At 41.5% G+C, this 25,720-nt stretch overlaps 1 protein-coding gene across 1 annotated transcript; it reads right to left on the bottom strand.

Moving 5' to 3' along the window:
- Positions 1-864: 864 nt before the first annotated feature.
- Slc30a6 (solute carrier family 30 member 6) lies at positions 865-25,169 on the bottom strand. Its single transcript, XM_051181855.1, has 14 exons — positions 25,063-25,169; positions 18,294-18,380; positions 16,619-16,703; positions 14,752-14,794; positions 14,433-14,498; positions 12,381-12,461; positions 11,852-11,887; positions 11,065-11,159; positions 9,079-9,127; positions 8,674-8,793; positions 6,203-6,305; positions 5,268-5,315; positions 4,134-4,202; positions 865-1,515 (listed from the first exon to the last, which is right to left on the bottom strand). The coding sequence occupies exons 1-14, from the start codon at positions 25,063-25,065 to the stop codon at positions 1,018-1,020; spliced, it is 1,383 nt and encodes a 460-aa protein (XP_051037812.1). The 5' UTR covers positions 25,066-25,169; the 3' UTR covers positions 865-1,017.
- Positions 25,170-25,720: the final 551 nt, after the last annotated feature.

Raw genomic sequence — 25,720 nt, 5'->3', positions numbered from 1 at the left:
ATAAACTTATTCAAAATCAAAGCATAGCTATGTAAGTCAGTGGACAATTGACTAAATGTAATATAGAAAACTAGAGCTGGGTGGTGGTGCATGCCTTTAGGCAGAGGCAGGCAGATCTCTGTGAGTTCGACACCAGCTTGGTCTACAAGAGCAGTTCCAACACAGTCTCCAAAGCCACAGAAAAACCCTGTCTTGGGGGAAAAAAAAGCTAGAATTTTTTTTTTTTTTTTTTTTTTTTTTTTTAAAAACTCATTCCATTTTACCAAAGGTTTGGTATTTGTAACCAAAATAAAACATTGAGAATAGTAGGCTATTTACAAATGTTTTACATTTGTATATGAAAAAACTTTACTCAAAACCTGTTAAATTTTGAATACCCATATAGTGGCTCAAAACCTACAATACCAGCAGTTGGGAGACTCAGGCAGGAGGATTATGGGTGTGAACCCAGCCTGATCTATACAGCTCCAAAAGACTAGTAATAACAATTAAATTGTGCTACTGAACTAGAATATGTCTCACAGTGCCAATAAAAACTTTTGACTTTATAACAAGAAATGATTCAGAGGACCTCAAAAAAAAAAAATGTAGCAATTAAGCTTAGGAAAGCTATAAAAGAGACTTTTACTTTTCAAATGGACACTTCATTTTCCTATTTGGGCAGCATACATAAAGCACTGAATGAATGCAGTATTCTTAGTAAAGGCAAAGGCACTCACTCCCCACATGGCTTTCCTAGCAGAGTTCCAGTCACACCACACTGGGCAGCTACAAGCTGAAGTTCAAGTTTAGAGAAATGGGCTTTTTGAATAAAGCCTACTTAACACCCATAACATTTTCAAAGACCTCACTGCCACAAGAACATTTTACAAAAATATAGTTTATAGGTTTCATGAAATACGAACAAGCCTGCAATAATTTGACATTTAAATGGTTGAACAGTCAATGCAAGATGGATTACTAAATACACTGGGAACCAAGGAGTCGATACTCCTCATACGAATAAGTTAGAGTCCTTCAAGGTCTTGGCTGTCCCGTCCTGTTGTTTCCATACCTACTGGGTATATGTGGGAAGATGGGCCTCAATCCCTGGCCTGCTCCAACTCCTGGAACTGCAAGTCCTTGGCCAAGCACACTGCTGTATGGTGTGTGCCCACGACTAAGACCCAAACCATATGGCCTTGACTGTGTGTTCAGAAGAATAACTGGGCTCACATTTTTCCCAGGGGTATTAAATGAAAATTCCGGAGGAGGGCTGCTAGGTTTGGCTGGTGTTGATGTGACAGGAGTCATATCATCAGTATTCTTTAAAAGAGGCATTGGGATTATGTGATGGTCTGAGAAGTTTAGGACATTAGGTGCAACAGGCCCAGACAGTAAGGCAGGCCTGATCCAATCATCCTTGAAAATCTGAACAGTCAGAGTAGACACAAGTGTGTACAGCCTGTTGGTCACATGAGCAAGAACCATCTGCTCATTTGCATCTCGTCGAATTCTTACATGTACTGATCCAGCCTAAAAGGGGGAAAATCATAAAAGACCGGTAAGAATTATAATACAGAGACTTCTGCTTTATTCATAACTTCATTGATACTTGGAGTTTTCTTTAAAGTAAGAAAAAACAGCATCTTGCAATTTACTACTGCTATTTACTAATGTAAAAGGTGAATGAAATGATTTGTGACCCTTTAAAAGACAGATTAGAGATGCAGCTGGGTTTATAGAATGCATGCAAGAGTCCTGGGTTCATTCCTCAGCCCTGCATAAACCAGGCACAGTGGTGAACATCTGAGACCCCCAGCACTTGGGAAGGTACAGTATGGAAATGCAGTTGTTGAAAGTTTGAGAAGACAAGTGCATCTGACCCAGAGATGATAATTAAATGGATTTCAAGGAGTAAAAAAAAGAGGCTGGTATGGTGGTGTTTAGTCCCAGCACCGAGAGGCAGAAGCAGGACCATCTCTGTGAGTTTGAGACCAGCTGGGTTCAACTGAGAAACCCTGCCTCAATATGTAAGTTAGGGAGTGATAAGAAAGATACCTGACGACACCCAGAGGCCTCTACATACCTGTCCACACATACACATGAAAATGAACTATAGGAAAGTGTTAGCTGGCACAGCCATTCTGCAAGGCAATTTTATAATTTGCATTAAAAGGTGTAAAATCTGATTATTCTGTGATTCACAAAACTCATTTCTAAAAATTAATTTTTCAAGGCTGGAAAGATGGCTCAGAGGTTAAGAGCACTGGCTGCTCTTGCAGAGGTCATGAGTTCAGTTCCCAGCAGCCACATGGCGTGCAGACAAACATGCGGGGAAAACCCTGTTAACATAATAAATAAATAAACAAATAAATATTAACTTTTTCTTTGTTTTTGAGACAAGGTCTTGCTATGTAGCCTTGATTTGGCCTAGAACTTGCTATGAAGACCAGGCTGGCTTTAAACTCACAGAGATCTCTGCCTCCTGAGTCCAGGAACTAAAGGCATGTGCCTTTTAGTTCCATGCCTCACTAAAAATTAATCTTAAAGAATAACCAGGGGTGTGTATAAAAATTATTTTAAAAACTGCTTATCACAGCCTATTTAAACAGGGAAAATGGAAACATCTAAATGAGTATTAATGGGCTGATGAAGGAATTCAAGGATATTTGCAGAAAACTCTACCGCCATTAAAATAGATCCTGGGGAGTCTAGGGATATGTCTTAGTGGCAGAGTGGAAGTTTCAGAGACAGACTTTCCTAAAACCCCAAAGCAGTTAAATGATAGCTACTGAATGGAAATCTTAGAAGGCAACCTGAGAAGGGCAGCCAAAACCAGAAACTGTGGACCCTTCAGTGATGGAAGCACACTGCTGGATCTGCCAAGGCATCAGCTCTGCAGTAGCTGGAACCCTGTGACCTTACAAAACAGACCAGGCACAGCTCCTTTCTAGGACAAAAGACCACATTAAGAAGGACTAAGAGGTTGAAGAAATGGCTCAGCCACTAAGGGTACTGGCACTTCCAGAGGTTCTGAGTTCAATTCTCAGTGAACCACATGGTGGCTTACAGTCATCTATAACGGGGTCTGATTCCCTGTTCTTTTTTTGTTTTGTTTTTTTGAAATAAGGTTTCTCTGTAGCTTTGGAAGCTGTCCTGGAACTTGCTCTGTAGACCAAGCTGGCTTAGAACTCACAGAAATCCACCTGCCTCTGCCTCCCGAGTGCTGAGATTAAAGGTGTGTGCCACCAACTCCTGGTATGATTCCCTCTTCTTGTGCGTGAAGACAGAACACTCATATACATAAAATCAGTTAAGGTAATATTAAAGAAGAAGAACTGGGAAGAGAATCCAAACTGAGCATAGCAGAGTCAGCAGGAGGGGGAGGTTAGGCCAACCAGAGTAGAGTCAGGAGAAAAACCACACTTCTTTATTAGATCCCCATGAGTTTACAAATACTGCCCCAAGTAAGCCACTCCTCATTTTAAAGTCCAGGAAGGCATAATGACAAGCAATAGTGCCTGATGGTGCACACCTTCAATCCTAGCACTTGGGTGGCAGAGGCAGGCAGATCTATGTGAATTGGAGGCCAGCCTGGTCTACAGAGTGAGTACCATGACAGCCATGGATACACACAGAAAGCCTGTCTTAAAAAACAAAACAAAACAAAACAGAAAGAAAAACAAGGTTTTTATGGGACTGGACAGATGTCTCGGTGGTCAAAAGTACTGGTTGCTCTTCCAGAGATCTTGAGTTCAATTCCCAGCAACCACATGGTAGCTCACAACCACTTATAGTAGGATCTGATAACCTCTTCTGGCATAAAGTCATATAACATACATGCAGATAGAACACTCATATACATTAAAAAAAAAAAAAAAGGACAAGCAACAGAAGCTATTTCTTTAATTCCAGCACTAGAAAAGCAGAGGCAGGTGGATCTCTGTGAGTTCAAAGCCAGCCTGATCTACACAGTGAGTTCCAAGACAGCCAGGGCTACACAAAGAAACCTGTCACAAAAAGAAGAAACAAACAAAAGGACATGTAAGCTAAATGTGACAGTGCATACCCAGAATCTCAGTATTCAGAAGGCTTGGAAAAGTCTTCTTTTAAACCATGCTTAAATTACACTAAACTTGTGGAAAACATACCAATGAGCCAAAGCCAAGGGTCCAAAAGTGTTCATTGCGGACTTCTAAGACCCCATCCAAGGTAGATACCTAATCAAAAGCACAGAACAGTTTATCAGTTACCTGCATCTGACACAGCAGCGTAGTCCAATCACATTATAGACTTGCTGTAAGCTTAGAAAGAACATGGTTAAATCCTGCCCAAGGACACACATTAGCAATCAGAGGTCACAGATAACCTCTCATTTGTTCAGTGCTGACTCAGGCTGCCCCACACCTTGAACCAGGTGCAGACTGCTCAGAGCTTTACATTGCTATGGTTTTGTTTTTTGAAGGTAGACATGTTTATGATGAGCATTTGTGGTACCAGTTTGCTTTTCTAGTGTGTGTATGTTAGTTGTTTCTTTGCCTGACCCCTCTTCTAGCAAACTTCTGCTTGAGTGTAGGCTATCAGTAAATTTCAGGGCCAGATATACAGCCATGGGGACAACAAAAACATAGTCAGGACCAGGGTTCAGTCTGAGACATGCATCCAGCTGTGTTGGAAAAAGTGGCCTTTGGAATGCTGACAACCGAGAACTGAGAAGAGTGTCAATATCCAAACCAATGACATTTCTTAAAATTATTAGCAGGTGGGACTTCCATACAAATGAAAATAATCTACAAACTAAGAAGTTAGGTAGATTAGCATGTAGAAATGGACTTTTGCCTTTGGTCAAATCCTGAAGACAGAGAGAAAAATCATTTACTCTGCTAACATGGTGACTTCAGGCCATCACCTTCCTTCCATATACTTCAAGTAAATTAAGCTTCCAAACTGCAAAGTTCCTTAATTTTTTTCCATTTTTTTTGTCCCTGTGTTATAGCTTCTACTGTTAGTGTAACACACAAACTCCCCTGGAATAAAATTCTGGAGTTGAACATATTATTCCCACCCTTTTGTTTCCCTAACATCAATTTAAATGAAAAAATGACTTATTCACTGGATAGTGGTGCATGCCTCTGATCCCAGCACGTGGGAGGCAGAGGCAGGAGGATCTCTGTGAGTTTGAGGCCAGCCTGGTCTATAGAGTGAGTTCCAGGTCAGGCTTGAGAGCTACACAGAGAAACCCTTCCTCAAAAAACAAAACAAAACAAAAAAGACTTCCATCTTACCTCTCTGAGCAGCTTGTCCAACTGACCGATAACATGAGGTGGTGTAGTCTAGAAAAATAGAATAAAATAGAATAGAATGAATAGGCTAGGAAGAAAATGATTTTTCAGTAATGGTTCTGAAGCCTCCTCCACACCCACAAACAGATTTCAAACTAGCCTTTGATGTTTGACATATGTCCTATTACAATTTAAGAAAGAGGTCTCACTGGCCCAATAGGATGACATCAATAATTGGCCCACACTCTTTTTTTTTTTTTTTTTTTTAAAGCAAAATGAGATTAAGGAAAGAACTCCCAGGGAAGAAGACACCATACTCTTTTCCTCATGAAGAAGATGGTCACTCTATAGAATCCTGAGACTTAAGGAACCAACCAGCCAGGGGCTGAATAGTTAAGAGTACCACTTCAAGGTGTGGTGAGACACACCTTTAGAAGTATCTCTGTGACTGAGGCCAGCCTGCTCTACACAGTGAGTTCCAGGACAGCCAGGGCAATGAAGGAAGACCTTGTCTCAAAAAAAACCAAAAACAACAACAAAAGAGCGCTTACTGCTCTTGCAAAGGACCACAGCTTGGTTCCCAGCACCCACCAGGAGGCTCACAACTGCCTGTAACTCCAGTGCCAGAGTACTCCAGCACTTTCTAACATCTGAGGACTGCTCCCTAAACAAGGTGCACACTCAGATACTTGGGTACACACACTTAAAATAGATGGTGGGCATGGTTGGCTTATACCTTTACTCCCAGCACTCAGGAGGCAGGTGGATCTCTGTGAGTTTGAGACCAGCCTGGTCTACAGAGAGAGTTCCAGGACAGGTTCCAAAGCTACAGAGAAACCCTGACTCAAAAAACCAATAAAAGAAAAAAGAAAGAAAAGGGGAAAAAAGGGAGAGAGAACATGGCTCACACTAGTCCCTAATGAAAATAAGAACCTCACCTGGAGAAGAACTTTCCCACTGTACACACTCATTGGATACATGGTGCCAAACGTCATCAGGGCAATGGCTATTGCAGATGCAGTATCTACAGCAAAATAATTACTGCAAGGAAAAACAGTTCCACTCTTAAATCTTACAATTTAATAACATTTCTAACATAATTATAAAAAAAAATAATTTTAAAAAATCACAAATAGCTACTACTGTCAAGAGAGCACCTCAGAGAATCAAGAAAATCCTTCTTTCCTCTCCCTTTCAATGTATCTGAGACCAGAGACACTGCAGGCTTGAGACTTGGGGTGATAATTTCTGATTCAGGGATATATGACTTTTATCAGTGATTCCATCCATTTTTCTCTAAGAAATTCCAAAACTGAGTTGAGTGTGGTGACCCACACTTTGAATCCCAGCAATCAACAGGAAGAGGCAGGCAGATTTCTTGAGTATGAAGGCAACCTGGTCTAACAGAGCAAGTTCTAAGACAGCCAGAGCTACACAGAGAAATCTTGAATTAAAAAAAGCAACACAAACAAACAATTTCAAAGTTTCCTAGGACTCTGTAACAGTGACATTATAGCGGAAGGACTATACTGTATCAATGTTTCAAGTTCTGAAGCTCTCCTAACAACACAGACCAAAATGCTAATGGTTACTGATTCTGAACATGTTTACTGCCCCCATAATGGGAACAGAAAGAGGAATAAGACACAGTCTCTGCGTACAAGGAGCAGGAGTACACACATGAAAACTACAATGAAGCACTTGTATGTTAGAGAAGTCTCAAACTTGTCCTGCCACACACCCACACCAGTAATCCCAGCATTGGGAGGTGAAAGCAGAAGAATCCACAGTTAACAGCCAGCCTTGGCTATGAACTAAGTCCCAGGTCACACTGGCTACATGAGACCTTACTGTAAAAATCCAATAAAGTAATAAAGGAACAGTAATGATCAAGTACAAGTCTCTTCAGGACATTACTGACGCACAGAGTAAATAACGAGGCTACCAGCTAGGGCTATAGAGAGGGCTCAGCAGTTAAAAGCAATCAATTGTGGCTTTCCCAGAAGACCTGGGTCCATTCCCAGCACCCACATGGTGCCCACAACTGTCCAGAATTCTACTTCCAGGGTATCAAATGCCCTTTTCTGGCTTCCATGGGCACCAGGCACATGCAGACGAAACCTCCTTAAATAAGTAATTATGGAGTTGTACTTTCAGAAAACCGGATGATGAGATATCCCAGAAAGCAAAGGCAACATGGGCAAGGGGATGAAAGGGGATAAAAACCATGACCCAGAAACAGACACAGGTCCAGATCAGTGATGGTTGGTAAGGTTTACAGCGGATGACAGGAGGCCAAGCTAAAAATGTTTTACAAATGGAGGGATTTGAAAGAGGAAAATCCCACTAGTGATTGGGAGAGATGAGGACAACATAAGTAGAAACAACGATATAAATGGGAAATCATGAGAGATAGTGAGAAAGAGAACAGAAGACCAACAGACCATTTGAAGACAGTGATGAGGACAATGGCTTTATTCAGGACGTCAACATAGCAAAGACGAGACAAATACATATTAAGAAAAGACAGTATGTCTTATGATCAATTAGGTTTGGCTTGAGGAAGACTCAGCAAAGAGGAAGAGAAGGCAGGCACTGACGATTGCACTGAGGCTCTTACAAAAGGCACATGCTACAGCAAGTCTACTTCTGGGTAGATACAAAAGGAACTGGAAGCAGTGACTGAAACGCGTAACTGTATACCTCAGCCCATTCTTAGCAACCAAAAGGTGGAAGTCAATCCAAATGTGCACTGGTAGATGAATGGGTAAATAAAACGTGGGATTTAGCTTCAAAAAGGAAGGAAATACAAATATACACAACATGGATGAACTGTGAAAACACTGCTATATGAAACAAGTCAGCCACAAAAATATGACTTTATGATTTTACTTATACTGTAGTTAAAATGAGAGGCAGAGTGTAGAACAGTGGTTACGAGGGCTTCTGAGAAGGGGGAAATAGGGAGATATTATTTAAATGGACATAGAACTTCAGTTAGGGGTGATGACTGTACAAAAATGTGAATGTGCTTAACTACATGTTATAAAATGGTTACAAGTTAAAAACAAAACAAAACAAAACATCAGTGGGATTGAACGCTTGCTTCTCAAGCCTGATGCCCTAAGCTGGCTCACTAAAATTCACGTAACAAACTGGATGTGGTGACCCACAACTGTACTGTAATCCCATTATTCCCACAGTGAGATGGCAGGCAGGGATAGGAGGATCCCAGAAGCCTGAGTCCCTTAGTTTTTCAGATGGAAACACCTGAGGATAAGACCTGACCAAGTTACACAGGTCATTACAAAAATGCTAGACAACATGGCCCCAAATCCATCTTGTTGATGCCCTTAAAAATCAGATCCCAGGAGTCAAAACACATCTGGTAACAATAGGATATACTCACTTAATTTCAATCAGCATGTATGTTATACACAGGGCAAATGCCCCAGCAAGGTCAATCAGGACAAATGGGTTCATGCGGGGCAAGAAGATACTGCTGAGTCCAGGTATAATCCCACACAAGCTATGAAAGATCAAACAGTGTTTCATTAGAAGAATTCAGCAATATCAACAAGAACACTATTACAGATAGGGTGCGTTTTACTTCTTACATAGCAGAGGCCTCGGGCAAAGCTCTGCCACAGTAGAGAATTCTGCACCATCAATTAGAAAGCCAAGAGAGACTGGGAACTGAACAGAGAGCAGCTCATGCAGTGATTTCAGATGCCAATCTAAGATTCCATGATAGACACACTTCTCAGGGATTCTTGTTAAATTATACAAGTCATGAAGTTCCACATCATCTTACCTTCTACTAAGGTCTGCCACATGCTCTTGAAGCCAGCTCGTACTAGCAGCTTTAAGGAGAAAATACTTAAATTATCTATATAGAAGAATAAGTCATTACTAGAAAAATGGGTTCTTTCATTTTAAAAGGTACTTTGACTATGTCCAAGCAACATGATAATGGGCAACGCTTCTCCTACATCTACCGTTTCCTCCCTTGTCTTGACCAGACACTAAGGCTCCAGCAGCGGTCAACTTGCATGCACAGCTGAAGGAGAGGACTTGACACACCACTGTTGTTTTTAATGTAGTTTTAGGGGTAGCAAGATGGCTCAGCCTGAGGAGCCAAGTGTGAGCCTTGAGACCCACACGATGGGAGAGAGAACTGACTCCCTTCGTTGCTCTCTGACTTCCATGCATGCTCATGCAGTCCTCCCCCAGATAAGTAAATATATTTTAACAAAAGTTTAGCAAGAATGGGCAGTGATGGTTCACACCTTTAATCCCAGCACTGGGAAGGCAGAGGCAGGAGGATTTCTGTGAATTTAAGGCCATAGAATTCTGTGAGTTATGGTCTACAGAGCAAGTTCCAGGATAGTCAAGGCAACTCAGAGAAACCCTACTTTGAAAAACCACAAATTTTTTTTTTAAAAAGTTTTTTATACAGTTAAAAAAATGCAATTATATAAAGAATAGGTTCCATATCATGTCAATTATTAATTCCTTCGGCTCTCAGAAAGCAACAGTACATCTACAGTCACTGAAAGATACTGATTAGGGACTGTCCCTTGACAAATAGCCTCCAAACTCAAGTAGCATTCATTCCATTGTGCTACTGACACTCATTTTATAATGTAACCATGCTGTAAACAGATTGGCCAGCTCTCTAACAGCCTGGTGCAGCACAGAGAAGGCAGTGACACACCAGAGTAACAGCTTTCAAGCTCTAGCTTAGCTTGTCATCAGGAGCACAGCTTTCACAAATGATTTCATCTTTGAAGGCCCCAGTGTAAAGTGAGGGTGATAAAGTGTCTGCCTCAATGGCTACAGAGAGAATCACTACAGACTCATCATCCTTAACTTCTGATTGGTACACATACAGTTTGTCTTCCTAACACCTGTGAGCTTGCTGCGACATGAACAGCACTTCAGAAAGTTCTCGTTGCTATCTGTTGTTCAAGTTCAAAGGCCTACATCTATCTGTGTTCTGTTTCAGAGTAGGGGCTCTGTGCATTCACTCACTTCTCCACCAGTAGAGGCTAAACTTTTTTTTTTCCCTGACTAGTGAGATTGCAAAACACTGAAAGTTTTAAAAATGACCACTAATACACCCATGAAGCAGAGAAACCGCCTAACCCTGTTTTGTTGGAGGCTGGCTCGGTATTCATTGCATGGCACAAAGTGGCCTCAAACTAACTGCGATCCCCCTGCCTCATCCTCATGTTCTGGGATTACAGGTGCATGCTACTGTAATCATACTACATTTAGTTCAAAGCTAGTTCACTGGCTTTTACATATTATTTTCAGTTTGTGCTAGAGATGAAATTCTGTATACTCTTCCATGTAAAGACTTGAGAAACAAGGGCTAGCTCTTACTTCTCTGCTAAATATAATTCTCATAGGTCTACAAGTTAATGTAAAAAGAAACTGCCCAGCAACGGTGGTATACACCTTTGATCCCAGCAGTCAGGGAGGAAGAGGCAGGTGGATCTCTGAGTTTGAGGCAAACCAGGTCTAAAAAAAAACAGTTTTTCTAAGAAATTAATTTTTTCCTTTTTTAATTTCAATTTGAAACGAGGTTGTTTTACATGTCAATCCAAGTTCCCTCACCCTCCCATCCTCCCCTATGACCCACACCAAACCCCAGGACATACCCTTTCTGCTCCCCAGGGAGGGTGAGGCCTTCCATGAGGAGTCTTCAAAGTCTCATATCATTTGGGGGCAGGGCCTAGGCCCTCCTTCTAATTTTTTAAAATTAGCAATAAACTAAAACAAACAAAAGACATACCTTCAGAGACATAAGCAAAAGGTTTATTCCGAATAGAAAGCATCGTGAACAGGTTGAAAGAAAGAGCCACAAAAGTACCAACTAATAATCTTCCCCTAAAAAGAACAAAACATTCACCTTTAATTTTTTTCTTGATAATTCCAATCTGTAATATCAGTATGTGGAGAGAATAAGGGAAAGGAAGGGAAGAGGGATCCGTTTTAATGGTTTACCAATCAGAATCCAAAATTGTTTTCTACCCAGAAAATTCATGTCTTGCCACTGCTGCTCCATTTACACAGGACAGGACAGGTCTCTCACCATCACAATCTTTTCTCATGGATAATTACCACTATAGGTTTATATAAATTTTAAGAGAATTTGTGCTGACATGCTAGATGAGTCAGATGTTTCTCAATTAAAGAGGCCCACAGAGTTGGCAAGCAAGATAAGTACAATCTTTTCTAAAGGCTGCCTGGAAAGTGTTTGGGGTTAAATATGAAGCAACAGAAACACTAGAGGGAGGTGGTTTAGTGTGCTGACCTAGGCCCGAAGTTACAAAATCCTTCCTGTGTCATTACAAGACCAGCATCTGGGAACTGTTAAAGGCAGTCTTGGGATTTGGAGGTTCTCTTCCTGAGATGTTAGTGATAAGACAAATGGCCATATTTTGAACTCTGAGGCTGGACAAAGTAATAATGGGGATTAAAATTATTCCCAAAATAAAACTCTTTGGCTGGAGATGTACATGAAACCCTGAGATTGAGATTGACCCCCATAGTTGTGATAAATAAGTAACCCAGCTTACGTGTGTATCTCAGGCTGCTCCAAAAAGCGTTCTGCACTAAAAGAAAGAAAACTTTATCAAGTAAGTTCTACAAATATAAACCTAAAAATCTGTATTAAACAGAGTGTTGATGGCACATATCTTTAATCCCAGCACTTGGGAGGCAGTAGCAGGTGGATCTCTTGTGAAAGTTCATAAAAATCTCTTAGTCTGTTTAGTGGAGATGATACCAGGACACTAACAGGTAGGGTTATCCTCAATATTCCTCTACCAAACCCACTTCACTGGGCTGGTAAGGAAGTCCAACACATGTTAGGCCGAGTGTCATCCATTCAAATTCATAATGACTGAATTTAGTACTACCAAAGAAAGAACCACAAGCAGCCACAAGCAGAAAAGAAGGACAAGGAGTCTGAAATAAGAAGAAATTGTACTACCAGAGCTCCAAAGATGTCCATTATAATTTGCATATCATACAAACCATTACTGGAGTCTCTCATATTTCCAAGTGTCATAGGTGAGACTGATAATAATACATACAAAAATGTACCTTTCTTTTAGTATAAAGAGGGCTCCCAACTGTGCCAAGACTGTAGAAGCAAACACAGCCAATACTTCTAATCTTTCAAACCTGAAATCAGATAATTAGTTTGAATGCCAAAATTGTTCAATTAATAAACCAGTCTTCCTAGAACACATATACATTCAAATATTTACTGGTTCAATATATGTACAGATAGTCTATTGTTAGTCAGCTATTAAGACTACAGAAATTGCCGAAGAGTGTATCAACACAGTGGGTAAGAGGAGGACAGGCTTGTGACATCTACCACTTTCCTGACTGTCAGGGTTGATTGTTCGTGTGTGTCCTTCCTGGAGCTGCAGTTTGAAAAGCACGATCTTCTGTAGCTTCTTTTTTTTAAAAAACTCTTTGGTGGCCTGACACCCAGCCCCCAAATAAATACACGGAGACTTATTCTTACTTATGAGTGCCTGGCCTTAGCTTGGCTTGTTTCTACTGAGCTTTTCTAACTTATATTATCCCATTTCTCTTTAACTACATTTTGCTCTGGGCTTTTGCCTTTCTTTGTCTATGTCTTTTTTTCCTTCTTACTCTGTGGCTGGCTGTGAGGCTATGTGTTTGTGTGGTTGTGCTGTTGTGTGTCTGTGTGACTGTGTGTCTGTGTGGTTGTATGTCTGTGTGACTGTGTGTCTGTGTGGTAGTATGACTATGTGTCTGTGTATCTGTGTGTCTGTGTGGTTGTGTGACTGTGTATCTGTGTGTCTGTGTGTCTGAGTATCTCCCACAGTATCTACTTTATACCTGTTTCTATAATCATTTATGGCCATTATTTTTGTAGAAACATTATCATAAGAGGTAAACTTAATTGACCAATTTTGTATTGGACACTATCTAGTACTTAACAGATTATTTCAATTAAACTTTAATTCAGTTTAATTAAACTGAATGGCTCACCTTGATTGAATAAAGAAACTTCTATAAGAACTATACCTCTGGATGAGTCTGTGATGGTGTTCCCAGAATGTATTAGTACCTGGACAGCCATAACATGGGAGTCTTAACTAGGAGGTGACAAGAGGTAAGAGATGGGGACTAGCTGAAGGAAACAGTGAGCAGCGTGCCCTGGGGTCACATTGTGGTCTGGTCACTTCCTGTATGCCTATGTTCTCTGCTTTCTGTCCTCCACAGTACAACCAGATGTCTTCTCCCTTCTTCTCCCACTCTGATGATGCTGTGCTCAAACACATATGACCAAGAGACTATGAACTGAACTCTCTGAAACAGTGAGCCAAAATAACTACTTCCTTTTCCAGGTTATTGGCCAGGTATTTTGTCATAGCAATGTAAGAGTAAACAGCACAAGTCATTATGAAGATTCACGTTTTCTAACACATCATTAGAGTGTCCTCTATTATAAAAAGTACAATTTTCAACTCTCAGTGATTATTTCTATAACTATAGAAACAGAAACTTCAAAGTTTCATTAGCTCACTGTTAAATCCAAAGTTTCACTATAGAAATATATCTCCATCAATGCAAAATATTGAAATACATCATAGTACATATAAAATTCACTTGTTAAAATTCTTCATACTTTCAGAGGGGCGGTGGTGGTGCACACCTTTAATCCCAGCACTCAGGAGGCAGAGGCAGGCAGATCTCTGTAAGTTAGAGACCAGCCTGGCCAATTCCTGGCTAGTTCCAGGACAGCCTCCAAAGCTATAGAGAAACCCTGTGTAGAAAAACCAAAAAAAAAAAAATAATCTTCATACTTTCTATGACTAAAATACCATCCAAAAATATTAAAGAGCTTACTGAGATAAGTTTCTGTTTGTATTTCTTTCATAAAATATAAAACTGAATATGAATATTGTAATATAATTACTGTTCTTATTATCTGTCATTTGTAGACTCTTCTTAGAAAATATTTGGCATGTACATTCACTATTTACCTCCATGTCACTAAGCATGTGGCATTTATTTATTTTTATTTTCCAGAAATACTATAGCCAGCTCTCTACCATTAATATGTTAACAGCAATAATTTAGAAGAAAATAAAATAATCTGAACTTACTTACCCAAATGAATAGGCAGGGCTAGGCTTCCTCATCATTACCCAGTAGCTTATTAAACATGTTATTAAACTAAGGAAAAACAAAGTATGCATTAGAACATTAGAAAGTAGGAATAGGAAGACATTCAGAGATATAAGAAGTGGAATGAAGTATGTGTGTGTGTGTGTGGGGGGGGGGTTCCACCAAGATAGGGTGATTTCCAATACAGCAAGGATTGTTACACAGGGAAACTGTCTTGAAACAAAAACCAAAACAAACAAAGCTAAACACAATCCTTGTTTGTTGTCTTTAAAATTTTAATGATATTAAAAAAAAAACTTACCTAAAAAGATCAAAGATGGTGAGGTAAGTATAAGCAGTTAAAGCTGCAGAAACAACAGAAAGACTCATTAAAATGCTGCTTAATCCACTCTTATTATTATTATCTTTAAATGTGGATGTGTGGCCTCTGTGAGCTTATAAACAATATGTACATGCAGGGAGCCTGATAAGGCCAGAGGGTCTGGATCCTTGAAAGCAGAGGTACAGATGGTTGATGGGATGCTGAGAACTGAACTCAGGTCTGCCTAGCATATACAAAGCCCTAGGTTCAATCCATGCGTAAAAGCCAGCATGATGGCAAATGCCTACAACCCACACTGGAGAAGGCGGGGTGGGGTGGACATTCAAGGTAATCCTGGCTATGTAGTGAGTCTAAGACCATGCTGGACTACATGAGATTCCATCTAAAAAACAAAACAAGAACACCTAAAGAAAGAAAAAGTAACATCCAATCAAATAACTAAGCTTTACTGTTTACAGGGATGTTTAAATATATTCTCATAAAAACAAAAAACAAAACAAAACAAAAAACAAAACAAAATACTGGGCCTGCAAGATGGTTCAGCAGGTACAAGTCCTTGCCACACCAAGATTGACATACCTGGGTTTGATCCCTGGCCCCACGTGGTGGATGAAGAGAAACAATTCCCATACATTACCCTCTGATGTCCATACATGCCTCCCACCCCACAAATAAGATAAATCAAACTTAATGTTTGTTTTTTAAAAGCAAGTATTCAGGGGTGGGAGAGATGGCTGAGTGGTTAAGAGCACTAGATGTTCTTCCAAAGGACGCAGGTTCAATTCCCAGCACCCACGTGGCAGCTCACACCTATCTATAAGTTCAGTTCCAGGGGATCTGGCAGCCTCACTCAAATATACTTGAAGGCAAAACATCAAAGCCCACAACAAACAAACAAACAAACAAATAAAAGCACATTTCAGAAAAACACATATAAAGGGAAATATGCTGTCATAGGGTTATTATTGCTATGATAAAATATCATTACCAAAAGCAACCTGGGAAAGAAAATGTTTATTTGGCTCACATCCTAAAGCATAATCTAATGAGGGAAGCCAAGGAAGGAACTCAAACAGGGTAGAATCTGGAGGCAGGAGCCGATGCAGAGGCTATGGAGGAGTGCTGCTTACTGGCTTGCTCTTTCTTTCCTTATTGTTCTGGTTGTGAGCCTAACCTTTAACAGCTGAGCCATCTCTCCAGCCCTCTTTCCTTATTTTTTAAGATTTATTTATTTTTACTTTATTTATGTGGCTGTTTTCCTTGCATGCATGTCTATGCACCACACACATGCCTGCAGTCCTGCAGAAATTGACTTCCTGGGCTATGGAATTATAAACAAACAGTTGTTAGTTGCCATGTATGTGCTGGGAATTGAACCCAGATCCTCTGGAAGAACAACCAGTGCTTTTAATCACTGAGCCATCTCTCCAGCCCCTAAAACTTGACTTTTTTTTCCCCACTTGGAGACAGGTCTTTCTATGTAACCTTGGCTGTCCTGAAACTTACTATGTAGACCAGGCTGGCCTCTACCTCCAGAGTGCTGGGATTAAAGGCATGAGCCAAATGACTTTAGTAGGCTTGCTTTCTTGTAGAAGCCAGAACTACCAACCTAGAGTGGCACCATCCACAATGAGCTGTGCCCTCCTCCACTGATCACTAATTTTGAAATGCTTTACTGGCCTGCCTACAGACCAATCTTATGGAGGCATTTTCTTACTTGAGGTTCCTCCTCTCAGATGACTAGGGCTTGTGTCGAGTTGCAGAAGACTAGCCAGCACATACATCTTTCTTTAAAGTCAGAAGCAAAAGTGAAGCTGAGCTGATAAAAATCCAAAGGGAGACATACCTATGCTGTTAGTAGAGCTGCACCACATGAGCAGGAAGCCAGTGCACAGCACGTTGACTGCACCGAAGAGAAGGATCTTCCAGGACTGTGGAAAGGAAAAGCACACCATTCATTCAGTGTTGACAGAGTTCAGCAGATCTTTCCAAGCTGCCTAATTCACACTGACAAAAAGCTGTGTCCCATTTTTTACATCTACCAAATCATCATCAATCAAGTCACTACAGTGAAACAGGAGGGTCATTTAGAGTAGCATAGGCAACAGAGCAAAGCCCTGTAAGAACAACCCAAGAACTTAAATTTAAAGATAACTCTCTCAATCAAGCTATTTAATCAACAACTTTCTATGCCAAGCATTATTTTAGGAGTGAGAGTACCACAGAGAGCAAAACACAGCCCTACAACAGAGGCGGTGACAATGAACAAGTATTTAGGTTAATGGTAATAAGTACAAGGAAAAGATGAAAAAGTAGGCAGTCAAATCAGTGAGTTCAGGCTCAGCCTGCTCTACAGAGTTAAGTTCCAGGATGCCCAAGGCAACACAGAGAAACCCTGTTTGAAAAAAAAAAAAAAAAAAAAACTAAACAAACAAACAAACAAACAAACAAACAGAAATAGGAGAAAGACCTGGAGATGATTCTTTTCTAGACAGGCTCATCAGAAAGAACTTGCAGTAAAGTCACAGAAAACAGTCTGAGAGACCACAAGAGAGGAGGTCTGAGGCAATAGCTTGTGCCATCTTGAACATTAGGAAACATTGACTGTGTCTGTCTCATATTCCCTAAAGAGCATTCTCCTGGGTATGTGGGGGTACACTTTCGATCACAGCACTCAGGGTGCAGAGGTAAGAGGGTTGCAGCTGGAGGCCAGCACCGGCTACACAGCAAGTCTGAGGCTAGCCTAAGCTACATGTTGAGGCTTTCAACCCCACCCTGCCTAAAGAAAGCAAAAGATCATTCTGGCTACTCTATGGCTTGACAATGGTAAGAGGGCATGCTAAGGGTCAGAGCTGTCACATTTGCTAGAAACAACCATGCGAGGATAAAAACGATTTAAACTTTTCTGGCTAATCTGAAAGACTACCCAGTTAATATGCAAGTGAATGAGAATTAAGGTTCAGTTTCCAGTGGGACACTGAAGAGTCCAAATTCCATAAAGGAAGCGGAGGGGGGGGGGAGAAGTTAGGACTTGAGATTTAAACATGGAGTCATTCGTATACAGGGAGTAATGACAACCATTAAGCAGACAACTTTTCTAGATGTGCAAAATCAGAGAGGCTGGAACTGAACTAACACTCCAAAGTACACTAGTAAGAAAAGTGGTGAAAATACCTGAAAAATAATGGACAAGTCAGTAGGAAGAAAGCCAAAGACTGACTTACAATTTATATGATGCTATACTTAAAGGAGAAGTGACCAATTCTTGTCAACAGTGGTAAAAGGTCAAGAAAGATGAGAAATGAGGATGGTAACACAGATGAACAAGACACTACGGCTTAGAAACTGTCAATTACTGGGCCGGAACATGCCTCAAAGGGTATAGGTATTGTTGCCCAGTCCAAGGACCAGAGTTTGGTCCCTGAACTCACGAGGTAGAGAGAGAAGTGACTCCCAAGTTGCCCTCTAACCTCCACATGTGACTTTGCAAGAACTCAACCCATGGTCAAAGAAGGACTTACCCTGCGGTCAGCTGCTACAAGTCTAAATTCGTGTAGTAACTTCCCAAAAAAGGACCTCTGCGGCTTTCGAAAGAGATGAATTGTCCCCTTTAAGATATATATATAAAATACAAATCAGCCTTGAATATCTGATAATCTTCAAAGATCCTGTGATTAACTTATTGATTGCCCCACATACCAAGCACTTACTCTGCACAACTTAATTGCATTTATTGATTTAATGCTCAAATACCCATATGAGAAGCAAATTATTTTTGGTCAAAGTCTCAAAGCTAGCAAACAGCTAATTAGGAATTCAGATGTAGGCATTTTAGCTCTGGACAAGCCCCCCCCACCCCCAATATTACATTCACATTAATGAAGCTAAGAGGCCATACAATACAACCCCTTTGTTCTCTTTTAGGCATTTAGTCAAGGAATGGAGATACCCTCATGGCCCCTGTAACAACAACAGCATAGGGGTAAGTGCAGTGTTTCATTAACACTCATAAAGACCCCACTTTCCTTGTACTAAAAATATATGTTCCTACGGGGAGAGAGAGGGGGAAGGTGGGAAGAGAGAGAGAGAGAGAGAGAGAGAGAGAGAGAGAGAGAGAGAATTATTTGGGAGGGGAGAGAGCTCTTTCTTAACCATCAAAGAGCCATGTATCCTAACTTGATTGCTGACATGCAAATTTAATTAAAGATTTTGGGAGTTTTGTTTTTGGAGAAAGGGTTTCCCTGTGCAACTCTGGCTGTCCTGGAACTCATTCTGTAGATGAGACTGGCCTAGAACTCAGAAATCCACCTGCTTCTGTCTCCTGAGTGCTAGGATTAAAGGCATTCGCCACCACTGCCAGGTTAAATATTTTTGGTTTGTCTGTTTTTTGAGACAGGATTTCTCTGTAGTTTTGGAGTCTATCCTAGAACTTGATGTGTAGATCAGGCTGGCCTCAAACTCAGAGATCTGCCTGCCTCTGCCTCCCAGGTGCTTCGACTAAAGGTGTGTGCCACCACCACCCAACTCAAGAGTACTTTCTTAAACACCAAAGGCAGGGTCAATATAACAACCAACCTACATTTCAACTTCACTGAAATTTGAGTCAAATACTGATGTAGCCAAAAAACAGTGGCTCTGGGTTGTGAGTGCAGCTGAGTGTAGTGGCACAAGCCTTTAATCCCAGCACATGGGTATTGTTGGATATTTGATTGTATTCTGACACTCCCAAAATGGACAATAACGTTTACCTTGAATCAGAGGGTGGAGCTAGCTACTAGCTGACCAGAATTAGCCATAGAGGATTTGGAGGACCCAGGATGTACAGAGACACAGGAAGTAGGAGGGAGGGACTTCGAAAGATTCACAGGCCCTTTAGACTGAGGAAGCAGAGAGGAGGTCACGGATCAGATTTTTACCTGGATATCTGACTCCTGAGTTTTTATTGATAAAGAATAATCAGGTAAATGCTTCAGTGGGGAGGCAGAGTCAGGTGCTTCTCTGTGAAGGGATCACAGTGAGATCCTGTCTCAAAAACAAAACCCAAGCAAAAAGACCCTAAGCGTGAAAACCCAACAGACTGAATTGCAGCACCCCAGGGGCTACAGGAACTTGTAAATGATCTTAGAGGTGACATTAGTGTTACTGCACTGAGAGAAAGGAAGGGAAAAACAGCAGCAGCAACAGCTGGTATAAAAATAATTGAAGCCAGGCACACAATCTCAGAACTTGGGAGATGGGTACAGGAGAACCAGAATTGGAGGTGGGGAGGTCATTGGCTACACAGCAATCTCTAAGGTCAACCTGGGCTACCTGAAATGGCCTCAAACACAACAAACAAACAAACAAACAAACAAACAAAAACAGTTGTTGATGAAAGGTAGCAAGCCCTTTTTTGTTTTGTTTTTTGAGATAGGGCTTTAGAGGCTTCAGTGGCTCTTTAGACTAGGCTGGTCTTGAACTCACTGAGATCTGCCTGCCTCTGCCTCCCAAGTGCTAGGACTAAAGGCGTGTGCCATCAACACCCAGCTGGTATCAAGCCCTTTTGTATGTTTGAATTTTGAAATTTTTCATAAAAACAAAACAATAAAGCAAACAACAGAGACAGGTAGATTTCAGTGAGTTCTAGGCCAGCCTGGTCTACAGAATGGGTTCTGGGACAGCCAAAGCTACACAGGACACTGTCTCAAAAAACCACACCGAAACAATAATGACAAAATATATGGGATATTTTCATCCCAAAACAAATGTTGCTTCATCAAACCATGTAAGGGAGTATGATAGAAAAATTAATAACTAAAAGGAATAAAATTAGGGCTTATGGCAAGGAGAGAAAACTAGAAAGAACAAGAATTTCTGCCAGTAAATAAACCCCTGAGACTGCTGTTCTCAGGAGATAAGGAAGAAAGCCAGAGCCCACCACCAACATCCTCCCTGCCCTATTATCTTGAGAACAAGGCCACTGACCCTGCTGACCTTGTAAAGAAACTTTGTACTCTGTAAAATCTCTGTAACTTCAAAAACCTTGTGAGCTGATACTAGCAGTCTCAAGCCTCCCTTTCCCTTTTAAAAAACTCTTCACAATTGTAGGCAGGCGCCTTACTCTTCCGATAGAGTAAAGTTCAAGCCGGTTTGGTTCTTAGCAATAAAAACCTTTTGCTTTTGCAGTTGGAAGTCACTTCCTTGGAGGTTGAGGAAACCCAGTAGGCACAACAGGGAGCAAAGGGAACTCGGAGTGGGGAAAGGTGAGGAAAGAGAAGGGAGAGCAGGACCATGGACAACTGCTCAAACTACAAATATATTTGTGTGAAAACGTCCTTTTGTAATCCAGTTCAGTGGATATATACCATGAAACTTTAAAAAATGCTGTTTACCAGTTTGGTCCTTAAGCCATATGTGGTGGTGCACACCTTTATTCCCAGCACTGGGGGAGCAAAGGCAGGAGGGTCTTCCTGTGTTTGAGGTCAGCCTGGACTACACACTGAGTTCAAGTATAGACAGCTCTGTCGGGAGACCCTGTCTCGAAAACCAACAAAATCAGTGTGATTCTTGGATATCTATTTAGCCTCACCCCATTAAGGAAAACTCTTTTTAAGAATTTATGTGACCGGGCATTGGAGGTGCATGCCTTTAATTCCAGCACTTGGGAGGCAGAGGCAGGCAGATCTCTGAGTTCGAGGCCAGCATGGTCTACAGAGCTAGTTCCAGGTCAGGCTCCAAAGCAATACAGAGAAACCCCGTCTTGAAAAACCAAAACCAAAACCAAAAAAAAAAAAAAAAGGAATTTATGTAAATGTATGTGTCTGTTTAAGTGTGTGCCACCTGTGTGGATGCCTGTGGTGGGCGGCTAGGAGGCAGCTGGTTCTCAGAAGTGGAGTTCTAGGTTATAAACAGAAAGCTCTCTTTAGTACAGGGCCATTCATCTCTCCAGCCCCCAGTTTACCCCATGGACCTTCATTACTTTCTTAGGTTGGGGTCAAATATTTTTTTGAAAGGCAGAGGGTCACTTCTGGTGCCATCCTAAGATTATGTAGATGCTGGCTCAGTTGATACAGTGCTTGTTGTCAAAAAAAAGCATAGGGTCTGAGTGTGTATCCTAGCACCCATATAAATGCCAAGTGTGATGCAAACTACAACTCCAGTGGTCTGGAGGTAAGGGCAGAGAGGTGAGATCTTGGAGCTTTGTTTTTGTTTTGATGTCTTTTTTGAGACAAGGTTTCTCATGTAGCTCTGGCTTCCTGGAACTCACTGTGTAGACCAGATGGGCTCACAGGGATTCACCTGAGGAACTCACAGAGCTTGTGCCTGCCTCTGCCTTCCAAGTGCTAGAATCAAAGGTATGCACCACTATGCCCAGTTGGACCTTTTAAGACACTGAACATTTTTTATGTGTATGGGTGTTTTGCTTACACATATATCTGTGCACCACATATGTGTCTGTTGCCTGTGGAGGGCAGAAGGTGAATTGGTTCTCCCCCAAAACTAGAGTTACAGGTGGATATGAGCCACCATATCAGTGCTGAGAACTGAACCTGGGTCCTTTGGAAGAACAATTGGCATTTTAACCACTAAACCATCTCTCCAACCCTACTTGGAACTCTTTGGTACGCAAGTCTGGTTTTGTCAATTAGCAAACATCCCAAAAATGTAAAGACAAGAGGCCTTTAATCCCAGCACTAGCAAGACAGACGCAGGAGGATCTTTGAGTATGAGGCAAACATGGTCTGACTACACAGTGTCCTTGTCTCAAAATCAGTAATAAATAAATACATACATAAAAAATAAATAGGTGAAGGTTGACTGAGGAAGATACCAATGTCCAGCTCTAGCTCACACACGAATAGGTACACATATCACATTACATGTAAGGTAGATAGTCAATGAAGACAACCACACTGATCTCTGTCCTCTGTTCTCCACATGCATACACACACACATAAAACATATATATGCACACACAGAGTGCATGAGAGGGGGGGAATTGTGTGAGGAAGTTACAAAGGACTGTTGCATATTTCACTTTGACATAAAGTCTTCTTAAGATTATTCCAAGCTATAGTGCTTTTATGCTATTCCTTTTGCGATTAGCTATAGGACAATCATCATCCGGATAGCTATTATAAGTTAGTCTTTACTAATGCTAATTGTTATACTTTCTTCACATTTTCTAAGAAAGCACCATATTCTTATACAGAGCATTTTCTTTATTAGAACATGCAAGTCATAAAACCATTTCCTGGCTGGGTGGTGGTGTCAAATGCCTTTAATCCCAGCATTTGGGAGGCAGAGGCAGGTGGATCTCTGTGAGTTGGAGGCCAGCTTGATCTACACAGTGAGTTCCAGGACATCCAGGGCTACACAGAGAAACCTTGTCTCAAAAAATAAATAAGTAATAATAATAATAATAATAATAATAATAATAATAATAATAATAGATAAGACTTTCACTCCCTCACCCAAATTCCATAGGGAAGACAAAGACATGAAAAACAATGCCAGGGTACTGAGATATGTGCTTATGAGGGCTGGTGGCCCTGCTGGTCAAGTGCTTGCCACACAATGAGGACCTCTGTTTAGAGGTGCAGCATCCAGGTAAAGAGCTTGTAATCCTAGGACCAGGAAAGCAGAAATACTAAGACTCCTCCGGCTGTAGCTATAGCTCAGTGGTAGAAAACATGCTTTAAATGTTTGTTGCCGTAGGTTCAATTCCCAGAACCACAAAAATAAGACATCTGACATTGAGCTCTGACCTCCACACATACCTGTACACACACACATCCAAAGAGTGAATTACAGGCAAGGGTGATACTGATATGAGTAGGAAATGGAGAACCCAGGCAGATGGAACAGCATATGCAAATTAGGTCAAAGGTCCAATTCATACAACAGTTTGCAAGCTATTCACTGTTGCCAGAATATGGATGTTGGGTATGTTTATTAAAAAAAAAAAAAAAAAGCAAGAAAGACTGAAGGCTTTTTGGTCACTGTCACTCCCCACAGAGGGAAAAGTTTTGCTCATTTTCTGTATGCAAAGGGTCACCAAGATTTTATGGAAGTGTTGTGTAAGAATTTTTTTTTTTAAAGTCAGGGGCTAGAACTATGACTCAGAAGTTAAGAACACTCACTGCTATTACAGAGGGCAGTGTTCAGTTCCCTGTGCCAACAAGATACTCATAATCATGTATAATTCCAAATTCCAGGAGCTCCAACACCCTCTTCTTACCTCCAAAGACATCAAGCACGCACTTCATGCACAAACATACATGCAGACACAATATCCATATACAAAATTTTAAAAAATAATAACTTTGGGACTGGAGAAATGGCTCAGTTGCTAAGCATACTTAATGTTCTTCCAGAGCAGCCAAGTTCGATTTCTAGTGCCCACATTGGATCACAACTGCCTGTAACTCCATCCCCAGGGGATCTAATGTCTCTGGCTTCCTCTGACATCTGCACGAATGTGCACATGCCCTCACAATTTAAAATACAACAAAGTCTTTAAAAGATCTTCATTAAATTTTTAAAAATACATTAAGAAAACAAAAAGGTGCTATTGTTCTATGTAAACTACCAATAAGGGAATCAATGAGTTTTTGTGACGGTGTCACAGGGCGGCTAGCACTCTGACATCAGAAACACAACCACCTGCTCACCTTTACATAAAATTGAGAGATTCGTGTTTGACTTCTGGGTTTTGTTGTCTGTTTTTAGATTTTTTTCCTACAGGTAGGGTTTCTATGTAGACTAGGTTAGCCTTCAAATTGCAACACTCCTGCCTTAACTAAATGAAGTGTAGGCCTTAGGCGTGTGCCAGTACATTCAGTTTAGCGCAACAACTATGGACTTACTCATCTTTAGGGGAAACACGACATTGCAATAAGCATAGCGGATACCAGAGCCTTTCACTAGTTGCTCCAGTAACCCTTTACTTTCTGTAACCGCCGGTGCTTAGGGAGAATGTAGCAGAAGCAAGCTATTTAAAGACTCAAATGCAAGAAACGCGTGAACACTCGCCCTAACACCCTGCTCAAGCATCGCTACTCTAGTCGTTGATGATGTTGACAGAGTTTATTGGACTACCAGGCAAATCTCGGATCCCCAGCTGGAGAGGCACTGGTCAGGAACCCCTAAGACAGGAGCTACGGGCACCCGCGTGTGAGCAGCCGCTTCTCCCTGCCCAGCACAGTCCCAATGCGCGTCTCCGAGCCGCTGCGGCACAGCGGGACGCTCGGGCGAGGAAGCAGGAGGAAGCACCCCGCAGCAAACCCGCACACCCCACGGCCAACTCACCATGGTAAGGAGCCCTACAGCTCCCGCCGGAAGACAGTCTGGGAGTTCGCTTTCCCGAGCGGAAGGGGCGGGTCATGGGAGCCCGATTGGTTACAGGGTGGCGAGGGCGGAACTGCGCAGGGGGCTAAGGTCCCGCCTCTTCCGGCTGCCTGTGAGTGTTGTAGAGGTGGGCGGGCTGCCATTGCTCTATCCAGGCAGCTTGAGGGATAAAGGGTAGGCTTTTGGCACTTGGTGGGGGAACTTTGAGGAATGTTCCTGTGTGTGACCTTATTACGCTGGTATTCCTGCTTTAAAAATGAAGAAGCAGGAAGATTTAAGAAATGTCGCTGTAATAGCTGGGTGGTGGCACACGCCTTTAATCCCAGCACTGGGGGAGGGGTGGGGGGAGGGACACGTCACCATAAAGCCGAGCAAATATCGGTGAGTTTGAGGCCAGTCTAGCCAACGTAGACTCAGCCTATATTAAAATACACTTATCAGATTGCTAATACAGAGCCAGGCAGTGTTAGCGCATGCCTGTAATCTCAGTACTGAGAAGGCAGAGACAGGAGGATCTTTGTGAGTTCGAGGGCAGCCAGGGCTACACAGACAACCCCTGTCTCGGAAAACAAAAACAAAATTCCCAACATGGTTTCATTAAAAACAGTGTCAGTGTAAA

This window comes from Phodopus roborovskii, unplaced genomic scaffold (genome assembly GCF_943737965.1).
Source record: "Phodopus roborovskii unplaced genomic scaffold, PHOROB, whole genome shotgun sequence".
NCBI lineage: Eukaryota > Metazoa > Chordata > Mammalia > Rodentia > Cricetidae > Phodopus > Phodopus roborovskii.
The sequence above is the reverse complement of the archived record's forward strand: the minus strand, read 5'-3'. Positions and strand labels throughout refer to the sequence as shown.

Coding starts and splice junctions, on each gene's coding strand:
- Slc30a6 (XM_051181855.1), bottom strand. Junction 6,306..8,673: donor TACATGCTGATTGAAATTAA/GTGAGTATATCC, acceptor TTTTCCTTGCAG/TAATTATTTTGCTGTAGATA. Junction 1,516..4,133: donor CCCTTGGCTTTGGCTCATTG/GTATGTTTTCCA, acceptor TCCCCCTTTTAG/GCTGGATCAGTACATGTAAG.